Genomic DNA, 11,834 nt, shown 5'->3' with positions numbered 1-11,834 from the left:
TCATCACCGACCGGCAGACGGGCAAGTCCCGGGGCTACGGATTTGTAAGTCGCGGGCGGCGGGGCGGGGCGGGGGCGGCGCGGGGAGGGACGGAGTGGGCTCGGCCCCGGGGTCGGGCGTGGGGTGAGGGGCTCGGCGTGGCCGCGGAGGCGCCCCGCGGGCGGGAGCGGCGCTGCCCCCTGGCTCCGAGCTGAACTGAAACTTTGCGCGCGGCGGAGCTGGGCACAGGGCCCGCGCCGGCCTCGCCGGGCTCCGGGGGCACCGAGCGCCGAGCTGGGGCGGGGGTCGGGGTCGGGCGGGGCGGGGGCGGAAGGGGAGAGCCGTAATGACCGCTGGCTTTGGGGTGCCGAGGGGCAGGGGGCAGGGCCCGCGGCCCCGCACACTTAGCGTTCCCGGTCTGGAGGCCGGTGGTGAGGCGCGCCGTGGCTTTGTAAAAATGCGTGTGTCGTCGGGTGTTCTGGCGGGGGCAGGGAGGGGACATCCCACGAGGTCCGGGCTCTCCCCCTCGTGTCACTCCTCCCCCCTTTTAATGGCAAAGCTCGGTTCTTTAAAAAGATGATCCTATGGCCCCTTGCCGAACTGAAACATAGCATACGAAGCTTCCTGGAGATTTAAGCGTGCAAATTCAGCTGCCAGAGAGCAGGGAGCCCCAGAGTAGGACAATAGCTATTGTCGTTGAGGAGTGTTTGCGGGTGGCTGGGAGCACTGGGCGGATGTGAGGCTGGACTTTCTTTAAAGCAAACAGTGCCTCTGAGGCCCGGGAGGGACCTGGGGGCAGTCGAGGTGGGCAGCCCGGGGAAGGAGGATCTAGAAGAGTTCTAAGAATTTAGGCTTCCCAATCTCTGCTAGGCCCTACTAGCACCCTTAAGACTTGAGGGTGGAGTGGAGGGTTTCTTTCTTTTTTTCTTTTTCTTCTTCTTTTTTTAAATGGGAGACCAAGGAGTGAGGCCCAGCCAAAAGAATAGAGAAAAGAAAGTTTGGATCGGTTTTATCATGAGAGACTTCTCCAGTGTGATTCTTGATTTCCTTCAGGGGTTAATTTAGAGGTTATGTATGTATGTCTGTGTGTGTGTGTTGCTAAGGTCACCATGGCTGACCGGGCTGCTGCTGAAAGGGCCTGCAAGGATCCCAACCCCATCATTGATGGCAGAAAGGCCAACGTGAATCTGGCATATTTAGGAGCAAAACCAAGGATCATGCAACCAGGTGAGAAATGTCTGTCTCTCCAGCCCCCCAGAACCTCCTGCTTATGCATAGAATGATTCCCTAATACAGAAGACATTGACTCCCTGAGTCTCTATAGACATGGTTAGTAAACTTGAACCATGGTTGATTATTCTACCAAAGCATTAAAGATAAATGAGAATTGTAAATACTCCTTTCAGGGCTCAAGTTGTACCTGTGTGTAAAAATAGATCTTGGAGGTCTGGACAGTTTGGACACACACAAGAGTTAGTCTTGATACACCTGTTTCCTATATGACATACATTTGTAGTCTGCTCTCAATTTTCCAATTTTTAGCCACTTGTGGATAATTCACATGTGGATTATATGAGCCAAATTTGTCAACTCCAGCTAATATACTTAGCTGCTTTGTGTGTCTCTCCTTTGATCACTCGTTGCACTGTGCTCAGAGCAAGCACTCTGCTTGAACACTGTCACTGTTGGGAGAGGAGCATGGGGTAGGGGTGGAGTCTGAATGGTAAAGCTTTAACGTAAAATCACTGAGTATTGACAACCAAAGAAAACAGATTTCATCCACTCAAGGACCCTGTGTTGCATATAAAGAAACTGATGCTCAGAGAAGAGAGCTAGTTTACTCAAAGTCACATAGCTATTAGTTGCCAAAAGGGAGCAGCATTTTGTCTATGGGAAAATATAACCTTTTGGTTTATTTACAACACTGCCCTTTGCATTCGCACAAATAACTGAGAGCTGATTCTTGAGCAAATGTAAGCTTTTCCTTGGGCATGCAACTTTACTTGCTGTATTAAACCATGTGCTCTTCACTGTTTCTATCTGAAATTTTGGAAAGAGGTTGACACTTTCATCCAGTCTTGAAAGCAAACTAGGAAACTAGGTTGTCAGGAAAGTGAGTACATATGCAGATATCCAAGGGTATTAAAAAAAATAAGCATTTATCTAATACATTGTATGTGTGTACTCTCCAAAACTCTCCAAAAGGAGGTTTTCTGTGTGTGAATTTTTAACACTATAAACTCTAAAACCCATAATTCTCCAAAGCATTGTCCAGAGCATTAAAGAATGTTCCAAATTACAAAGACTTTTTATAGATTGTGTTTCAGAGTTGTAGGAATATTTATGACACATAACTTCATTGTCAAATCTTGTTCTTGGTTTTATTTTATGAGTATTTTTTCCTGGTCTAATTTTCTAAAGTATTATTCTGTGTCTGTCAACTAAACTTTGCAGATTTTTTAAGTTTCCACTTTTAACCTATTAAACCTTTACTTTGAACTAGTGATAGCATTTATAAAATGGACTTTTAAATACACACACACACACACACACACACACGATATTTTCTTTAAAGTAGTATCTGAATGGTTATCTTTTCTAAGTGAAAGTTGTGATTGCATTTTACTTGTAGGAGCAATAAATGCCTAATCATGCACAAATAGAGAATGTGGTATGTTTTGTTGTTAGGTTTTGCCTTTGGTGTTCAACAACTTCATCCAGCCCTTATACAAAGACCTTTCGGGTAAGTCAGTTGATCAGGCCCTTGTAAGAGTCTGTATTACTATCATTTGTTAACCTGCCTCTTTGTTATATACAGATAAGATCATGTCACAGAATGTTCCTCCTTATACATATTTATATGTGTTTGTGCATTTTTAATGCTGATACTATAAATATTTTTAGATGAGTCAAGTTATCTGACCAAGTATGCTGCCTCCAAACGAGACAAATTTTGAGCTTATGATTAACAAAACAAAACAAAAATACCAGGTATGACTTATGTACAAGACGATTGTGTCCCGTCAGCATTATTACTGTTCAACTTGACTCAATTTTATTTATCTCTTTCTAACCTGACAGGGCTCGTATACAGTTAAGCTAACTGATCAGAAGGATACGATGATAAGAGGTGGAATAGTTCTGTTTGGAATTAAACTCTGTAACCAGTAGACTCAGACACACAAGCTCAGATGGTGATTAACGATGCATGGATGTTGGTGTTGTTGTTTTTATTTTTCACAATAGTCAATAGCCCTTCGTGTGCTTTATTTTATTTATTACAGTAATGAAGTGGTGTTGATAGCTAAACTGTGTGCTTTTTACTTAATTGAAAAGAGCTGTAGTGAAAGTGTTTTCTTTTTCTCGGGGAAGGGGCTCTTTGCGTTTTGGTTTTGGTGGTGGTGTTGAGGGGTGTTGACTTTTGACTTTGCCATGGGAAGCAAAGGGCCTTTTTTTTCTTGCTTTTAAGCTGTAGCCTGTGACTTCCATTTAACCATATTTTTGTAGTGAGTGCTAAATTGTGTGATTTCTCTCTGTAAGAATACAGATTCATTGCTTGCATGTCCTAAGTTTCTGTTTTATGGGGAGTTTTCTGGGAATGGGGTTCTTTTACAATGTGTATCCACTTTTAGGCCATCTGATTTAAAGATTCTACAACTCTCACCAGATTTTATTAACACTAGCCAGTTTTGGGGGGTAGTGTAGCACTTTCACCTTTCAGACCTAACTCAGGTGAATACCTGCTCATATTTGTGTTATCTTCTGAGTCCTTTCGTTCAGACATGATATGAATGGGAGGTCACCTCCCAACTAAATCTGACCTGAACACTAAAGTCTATTTTGCCTCTACTCTACCTGATCAACATTCCTGTAACTCTGATGCCAGATATTTAAACTTTTTTAAAAATTGTTCCAGTTGTTCAAAGAGTATTTTACTCTCAGCAATAATTTCTTCTCTCTCTTAGGACTTAAACATCTAACTGTGTAACCTGGAAGGCTGTCCTCTGTCTACATAAGTAGATGTCCACCATATGTATCTCAATATGTGTCTCCAATAATAGACCCCCAAAAAGTAATCATAATTTGACTTGGAAGAGCCAAGTTATATTTTCCATGACCACCTTCTTATAACTGTCCCTTTAACATATCAGTACCTCACTCTGTCAGTCCCTACTTTTTTTAGCTGTAGAAGAGACTTCTATTCAATATGATTAGAAAGGACCTTCCTATATCCATAGCTGTTTATCAAAGCCTCATCCAAGCCAACCTGGATACTGACAACAGATGGTGGGTTGGTGGGTCCAACTATTTCTGTGGGTACGTCCTGGGTCAAGACTATCTGTTTAAGGTGGAACTGGGGAGGAGAACGTGCATCTGAAGATGTAACAATGAGCTTAGTTATGAGCTCATATTAATAATCTTGAAACAGCCATAAAACGAAATCAATCAACAGTTAGTCACATGTGTTATTATTTTCACTGTACTAGTGGGTGAAGTGAAATGAGGAAATTGCACATTTGTCTGAGAAGCAAAAATAACACACCAATCAAGAATTACTAATTGCTAAATGACTTGGTATTGTTTCAAGTACAAAAGGAATTCAGAGTAGCAAGAAAATAGATGAAGAAGAGGAGTTGGACAAGGCTGTAGTGTGGGGGAGCTGTGTAGACTTGACATAGACTTGCACCAATGGGTATGTCTTAGACAGGCAAAAGGATGACTGGATATATCTGAAGGATATAGGATGGAGTGAGAATAAGTGAAGACACAAAGGAAAAAAGACTCTACATGGAGAAACCAGACGGTCTATGGTGGGTCTTGAGACCAAGGCATAGACATATGGACTGATTGTGGAAGTCCTTACAGATTCTTAAGAAAGAAGGTAACACTAGTAAAATAAGAGCCAATAGAGTACAATGTGTCATGTGGAAATTTTAAATCAAGTGTGTTTGATAGCAACCTTTTGTTTTTCTTTTTTTTATAATCAATATTTTTTGTTTTTCATCTCTTCTAATATTAACTGTCTTTATAAAGGATGGTGATTATTACAGTGTACCTAAATTGTTTGAACTTGAGATTCTTATTAAAAATAGATAGCATTCTAGTTCAAGCAAGTGAGCTTTCGCTTTCTTTTTTTAAGGGGGTCTCAACTACTCTAATTGCCAGAGTCTCTACCTCACAAATCACATCTGGTCATCCTCAGTCCTATTGGAATGCTATGTATTCTTATTTTAGACCTGGAAAGAAGCTGGAGAATTTTTACTTTCACTTGACTTGTTTGTAATTCTAGTAACTAAACTATTCTTTTTCATTTGGTCCTTAAATGGACCTTTGATTAAAAAAAAAAAAAAAAACCTTAGCCTAAAGGAATTTCTGATATAGCATAGTGGGCAATATAGAGAAACTTGTGGACTTACTGAGCAATATCTTATAAATAATTTAAGCTTAAAAGAAGCATTTTCTTATTGAAACCTTGGAGAGCAAAGACTACAGTAGAAATTTCTGAGCTAGATTAGATGAAGTTGAACATACACTTAAACCTTTTTAAGTGTTAAGTGTGGTAGCGCAGTGCTTGGTGTTTATAATGTCTACTAAGGTGGGCAGGAGAGGCTGCAACTAATATTAACCAAACATTTGCTTTATGCGTGGTAGTGATAAGGGATTTACATACATTATATCATTTAATTCTCACAATAAGTATTTGATGACTGCATTGTTAATATCCTTCCACAGGCAAAAAACTAAGATGCAGATAGATTAATTAACTTCTCCCTGGTCGCAGGACTGGTATTAGAATCTGATTCTAGGTTCAGAATCATAGTCTGCTGACCTCAAAAGCTGTGTTTTTTTCCTCTTTTCCAAGCTGTAGTCAAAAAAGACATAACTCTTCTTTCTCGTAATCTAATAAGAAAACTGAGAGGCACCAGAAAGAGCTGTCCACATGGCTTCAGGTAACAGAGAGAGAGAGAGAGAGAGAGAGAGAGAGAGAGAGAGAGAGAGAGAGAGAGAGACATTTCAGGTCAGTGGGATTCAGGATGTCTTACAAAGAAAGTAGAAGATGACTTAGATTTCAAAGGATGGCAGAAGTTAAAAAAAATTTTTTTATTGAGTACCTGCTATATTGTCATTGTAGGCTCTTTCCATAGATAGTTTTATTTAAGGGGCAGCAATCCAGGGTGAAAATTATTAGTCCATTTCACGCATGAAAAATATGAGACTAAAAGATAAAGAAAATTTTTGAAGGCTCTACATGTAGTGAGTGCTAGAAATAGGGTAGGTGGGGATCTGGATTTCAACAAGTGGAGTCGGAGAAAGGATTGGCATCCAGGTGAAGGATGGGAGGCATAAGCAAGGGCAAGGATCTAGAAATATGGGACTTGTCCAGGAAACATTAGGACCCCAGTTGTCCTGGGTTCAAGAAAAGGTGGAAAGAAATACTGGAAAGATATTTTGGAGCCAGAAGCATTCTAGGTACTTTGGCCTAGAATGCCAAGGTTTAAGAAACTTGCACTGAGTTTGGTATGATGTTAGGGGCCAAGGACTATTTTGAGCAAGTGATTGAGAAGAAGACTTTGTCAACCTTTTGTGCGATAGAATTTAAAGAGGAAACCAGTTAAGATGTTGCTTCAAAAGACACACAGAGATGTCAGTAGAACCTGAAGAGATGGGAAGAAAATGAACATGTGGTAAATTTTCTTTGGAAATTACCAAAAGATCTGCTTTGCTCTTGTGCTTTTGTAACTGCTAGATGCATATATCCTGTGGTTAATTGAAGGAAAGGACATTAGTAGATATCAAGTAGGGGGGAGACTCCCAGGTCGCATTAATGGGTTCCTTCGACTAATAAAAGGAACACCTAATGCAGGAATTGCTTCTAAAATGCCACCTTACCCTCTAGTCCAATTCTGCCCTCCTTCCTGAACCAAGATATTTTAGAAACTCCATGGTCTTCTAGATTCTCCTTTTCCCTAAGCCTTAAAGGACTCTAGGATTTTCGTTGGCCTTCCAGACATCTTGGTAACCTTTGCCAGACTTCATGTAGGAATCTGATATTCCAGTGAACTTTATTTACACTCTTATTGTTTGGTATTCTCAAATCAAAACTGTTTCTTAATGTAAAGTAAATGCAGATAGAGGCTCCTACACAACCCTGCCTATCTTTGAATGCATTCTTCACATACAGACACACATGCACACACTTTATCCTACCTTTTGGTAGGATAAACTTATGTCCAGTTAACACCTTCGTACAAAGATATGAACCTAGCAACCACCGTGTTGTCCTTGTAACTTTGGAAGTACAGAGGGTTAATGTTTTGGTGTCAGTGAGATTCATACTGGCTGGCCTTCGCAGCTGATAGATGTTTTACTTTGGCCTTATAAAGACATTTTACCCGCTGGAAACCCTTGTCGCATGACAGGATCAAAAATAGCCCGGCTGCAGCCCCTGCTGTCCATCACCACATGTAAACTGGCATGAGAATAGGCTCTCTTAGCCATGTCTGCACATTGTGGATGTGGCAGCCCCCAGGGACAGCGTTTTAGAAAGTCACACCTGTTGCTGTGAGTGAGCAATCACCTGACCTGCAGCAAAGTACTGAGTGTGTCCATGACCACGCGCCTGGTTTCTGACAAGCAGTTAACAACATCTCTAAGTGTCCTCAGAAATACTTGGTGACGTCATTTCTCCTGGCACTGGGAAAGATCTACAAGTCTGGTAAAATTGAGTGTATTTTTATCATTAGGGTCAAAGTTCACTACCCTCTGTGATAAATTCATCCTTTCCATGGATGTGTAAGAGTGCTTTCAGTAAAACTCTGAAAAAGCAAAGCAAATTCTATGTTTTTGAACAATCTAAATGTGCAGTTTTCTGTTTTTGAGTTTTTTTTAATTGGAAGATTGTTACTTGTGCTTATACTTCTTATAAGTTGGCTCTGCCAACAGCCAGAGAACATCCTAGTGTCATATTTTTAGAAATACAGGTGCTTTTGGTAGAGATTATTTTAAAGAAAGATGAAAATAAATCATATATTTATGGTAGTGTTTTAAATGGGCAGTAATGAATCGCAAGAATGAAAGTTGAGATGCATAGGATTTTTTTTTAAATACCTCTTGTGATTTATTTTTTAACCAAATTACCTTTTAAGTAAGGTCACTGGAGTCTGTCTTGTATGTGATCTATGAATGTATGCTTTTAAAAGGTACTTGATTTTGTTTCACTTTCTTGAACTTTTGCAGGATAATACGTAATCGTGCAAATGATTTGTACAAAATATTAACGAATAGGGCAGACTTAAAGTATATGCTAATACATCTACTGCTGTTGATTTGGAAGATAAAACAAGAATTGCTAGGTGCACAAGAAAATGTTTCCTTATTATGTAAACTTTTATAATTTCTATTAATTTCAGAAATATTTAGTTGTATTTCCCTGTCCCTACCTTTTCCCTGAACCTCAACATTTCCCCAAAACCCCTTCTGTCTGTCTTGCATAGAGATAAACAAGCTGGCTGACCCTCAGTTGCCTGATAGTCAAACAGGTTTGGCTGACCACTGTGTCCTTATGAATTTTATGGGGGAAAAAAAAGAAAGAAAGAAAAAAAGTGTGCTGCACATCTCTTTGGGAATCACTGCCATGAATGTTAATAGCATTTTTGTAGCTTCCCACAACAGCCTCTTGTGACAGAGTGAGCTGCACTACAGTTCGTTTGAGAAGTGTGATTCTGCTGTGTTTACCACACTTGTGAACCTTTAAACTCCTTTTTTATTTTGTCGCCTGCTTCTTTTTTTAATTATTATTTTTAATAAGGGTGACTGAGGTTGCAGAGAGATTAATGTGTGCTGAGTCTGCATAGCAATTTCAAGTAGGGTTGCCATGATAATAAACAAATAGATATTGTTAAAATTTATTTTAATTTTGACAAACCGGCCATCACTCCACAGAACTTAATGATCACAGATTACTTTTTGATATTCATGGCTAAGAATTTTTCCATTTGCTAAACATCTTTGTCTTATGAACTCATTACAAACTTTTCCAAAGTCTGAATCAATTAAGCATTTGTTAACGACCTCTTATGTGCATAGCCCTCATGAACCTTGATTTATTTCCCAAACTTTTGATAAATGATATTGAATGGCTCCAAATAATCATAAATGGAAATTCTAGCAGGGAGGGTGTCATCATATTTCTGTTGTCGAATTCTTTTGGGGGCGTTCCATGACGTTGGCTACTGCCAGAGTCCTCTGACTGGACCACTAGAAAGGAGATATTGTGGCAACCCTATGCTCATAATAACCACTAAATTTGAGTTTGTCTTATCTCTGAACAACAAATGCAACACATAGGAGGTGACTACCGCCTGACTTTGTCTTCCATTTCTCAACAGGATACCTGCCCACTATGTCTATCCGCAGGCTTTTGTGCAGCCTGGAGTGGTCATTCCACATGTCCAGCCGACAGCAGCTGCCGCCTCCACCACCCCTTACATTGATTACACTGGAGCTGCATATGCACAGTACTCAGCAGCAGCTGCCGCCGCCGCCGCCGCCGCTGCCTATGACCAGTACCCCTATGCAGCCTCTCCAGCTGCCGCAGGATATGTTACCGCTGGGGGCTATGGCTACGCAGTCCAGCAGCCAATCACCGCCGCGGCCCCTGGGACAGCTGCTGCCGCGGCTGCCGCAGCTGCTGCCGCTGCAGCATTTGGCCAGTATCAGCCTCAGCAGCTGCAGACAGACCGAATGCAATAGACCAGCCGTCTGATCAAAATGGAATTGTTTTCTCTTTCCCTCCCAATTTTCCAATTTTTAGTAGCTAATGAGAGAGTTAACATTGACTTAACAGCTTTAAAAAAAAAAAAAAAAAAAAGCGATGCTATTGTGAAGCAGAATTATTATTTTTTTTATACTCCAGGTAGTGTTCTAGATGAGAAGGAGGTGAGAATGAGGGGAATGGGCACAATTTTGGAAATCAATCCCAAAGAGCTTGAGTAAATGAAAGGCCGCTGGGAAATGATGCCAGGAGTAGCAATGGAACTTCACTTTTGTAATGGGATTTTTATTTTTGCTCTTTTTTATAGTATCAGGGAAGCAAACTGCCTTTTACAAGTTAGAAAATGCTATTTGAATCTAGTTGAACCAGGGAATACAGAGCGAGCAATATGTAGCTTGAATTACATTTAAAAGCAGATTTTTTTACAAACAAAATGGTGAAAGCACTGATTGTCATTTTTAGCAGTCACTATGGCCTATAGAACTTTTTTCGTAAGAAGGTAGTGTTCTTACTATCTCAAAAATGGGCATCGAACAATCAATCTGGGAGCGTGGCAGTGGGTAAAATGGTGGACAGGCACCAAAGCTATTTTCTCATCTGTCCTGTGGATGAGTGGGACTGTGAAACAAGTGATGTGGAATTAATGGGTGCAACAGCTGTACAGACAATCAATAACACACACAGTTCTGGAAAGAACACATCACTTGTGCTTGTTTGATGAGCTTGTCACATTCTAATCCCTCTCCCCATCCTGTTTCAATTTTGGGAAACTTGTATCTGCTGGTGTCAGCAATTCTGATTCTGAAATAGGATCAGGCTTTTACTACAACAGCCTTCTCTTTCTATTTATTGTGTCGACTCGTGGCTTATGAGTAAAGGCAGGCAAAGTTTGCAGAACTGTCTTAAGGACATTTATTTTTTTCCCTTTTTAAGTAATTTTACAGTTTTTAGTATCTATTTCAGAGTCATATTTAAAACTATTTATTAGTGAATACAGTACATGAGACAACAAGATTACTGAGATTACAATTCTTCAAAAGTGAATGATAATGTGGTTTATACTGTGCCTTAATAGTAATGCTATTTAAGATATTTATTTTTAAGTTTTACTATGCTGCACTCTAAAGAAAGGAACTTTAGATGTGACACTGTAAAATTATGTATTCATCTCATGGCATAAATTATTTAGTAGGTCTAGATGTAGCATATTAAATATTAACCTATTCAACTAAAGATGTTGACTTGGATTTATTTAAATTCATATGTGCACTGTATAAGAGAGTACTCTTACATTAACACATTTTAGTTTATTTTAGTTTTTAGATTTTTTTAAACAAGATATATTGCTAGTTTCATGCTTCCTTCTCTGATTTTGCTCGTGTAGCTCTCACTTATCGGTAATTCATTAGCTTAACACTATTCTTATGTAGTTTATGTAGTCTATAAATGCTGCTTTACATTTTTCTTCTGAAACTGCAATACTTGCCATTTTTATTCTTAAACTAAATTGAATACTATTTTACACTGTATTGGATTTTTATACTTGAACAATTTCATACAAGGGAAGACAGGTTAGCATTTTTATGGACTTTCTCCATTATCACTGGACTTACTTTAAGTATTCCCATACTAGACAGTGTTATGTAATGTAGACATGACTCTCCTGTGCAAATTATTTATTCATTATGTATATTGCTTTATAACATTTCAGATCTTCTAATCTATTCACTTGTATTAAATATAATTTTTAAAAACTTCTGTTGCATTGTTTGTCTCTAATTCTGTAGTAAAGGTGAAGGATTTCTCTTTTTAACTAGAATTAATAGCCATGATTCACATGTAACACTTTCAGTGAGCGTAGAACTCTCCCAAATTCCGTTTTTGTGCCTTTAAAGTACATTTTACTAACTTAGTTTCTGCCTTATATTTAGCAAATGATATAGAACAGCCCCCAAAGCTGAACCCTAAGCACTGTTCATGACACTGAAAATTGGTTAGCTGAAAATTGCTTGAAAGGAGTGGGTTGTAGAGGACCAGCCAGTCAGAAATAGGACCAGTACAATGGTCCAACTGAGGCTTG

The 11,834-nt window shown here is 39.6% G+C and overlaps 1 protein-coding gene across 2 annotated transcripts; it reads left to right on the top strand.

The window, feature by feature from the left end:
* Positions 1–6: 6 nt before the first annotated feature.
* On the top strand, positions 7–11,512 carry RBM24 (RNA binding motif protein 24). 2 transcript variants are annotated; one of them, XM_008058672.2, is made up of 4 exons: positions 7–44; positions 1,083–1,206; positions 2,668–2,722; positions 9,369–11,512. In XM_008058672.2, exons 2-4 carry the CDS (start codon positions 1,089–1,091, stop codon positions 9,730–9,732), a joined length of 537 nt encoding a protein of 178 aa, XP_008056863.1. In that variant the 5' UTR covers positions 7–44; positions 1,083–1,088; the 3' UTR covers positions 9,733–11,512. The 2 variants fall into 2 exon arrangements, with proteins under 2 accessions (XP_008056863.1, XP_008056862.1); XM_008058671.2 differs by lacking the exon at positions 7–44 and having other exon boundaries at positions 962–1,206.
* Positions 11,513–11,834: the final 322 nt, after the last annotated feature.

Source organism: Carlito syrichta, unplaced genomic scaffold (assembly GCF_000164805.1).
Source record: "Carlito syrichta isolate Samal-C Ts95f unplaced genomic scaffold, Tarsius_syrichta-2.0.1 Scaffold303572, whole genome shotgun sequence".
NCBI classification, from domain to species: Eukaryota; Metazoa; Chordata; class Mammalia; order Primates; family Tarsiidae; genus Carlito; species Carlito syrichta.
Note: the sequence above shows the minus strand (reverse complement) of the source record. Positions and strands in the feature narration are given on the sequence as shown.

Bases quoted from the DNA above. Each gene is read 5' to 3' on its own strand.
- RBM24 (XM_008058671.2), top strand. From the start codon at position 1,050: ATGTATGTATGTCTGTGTGTGTGTGTTGCTAAGGTCACCATGGCTGAC. The intron at 1,207-2,667 runs GTGAGAAATGTC...TTTTGTTGTTAG, and splicing joins ACCAAGGATCATGCAACCAG to GTTTTGCCTTTGGTGTTCAA. The intron at 2,723-9,368 runs GTAAGTCAGTTG...ATTTCTCAACAG, and splicing joins CTTATACAAAGACCTTTCGG to GATACCTGCCCACTATGTCT.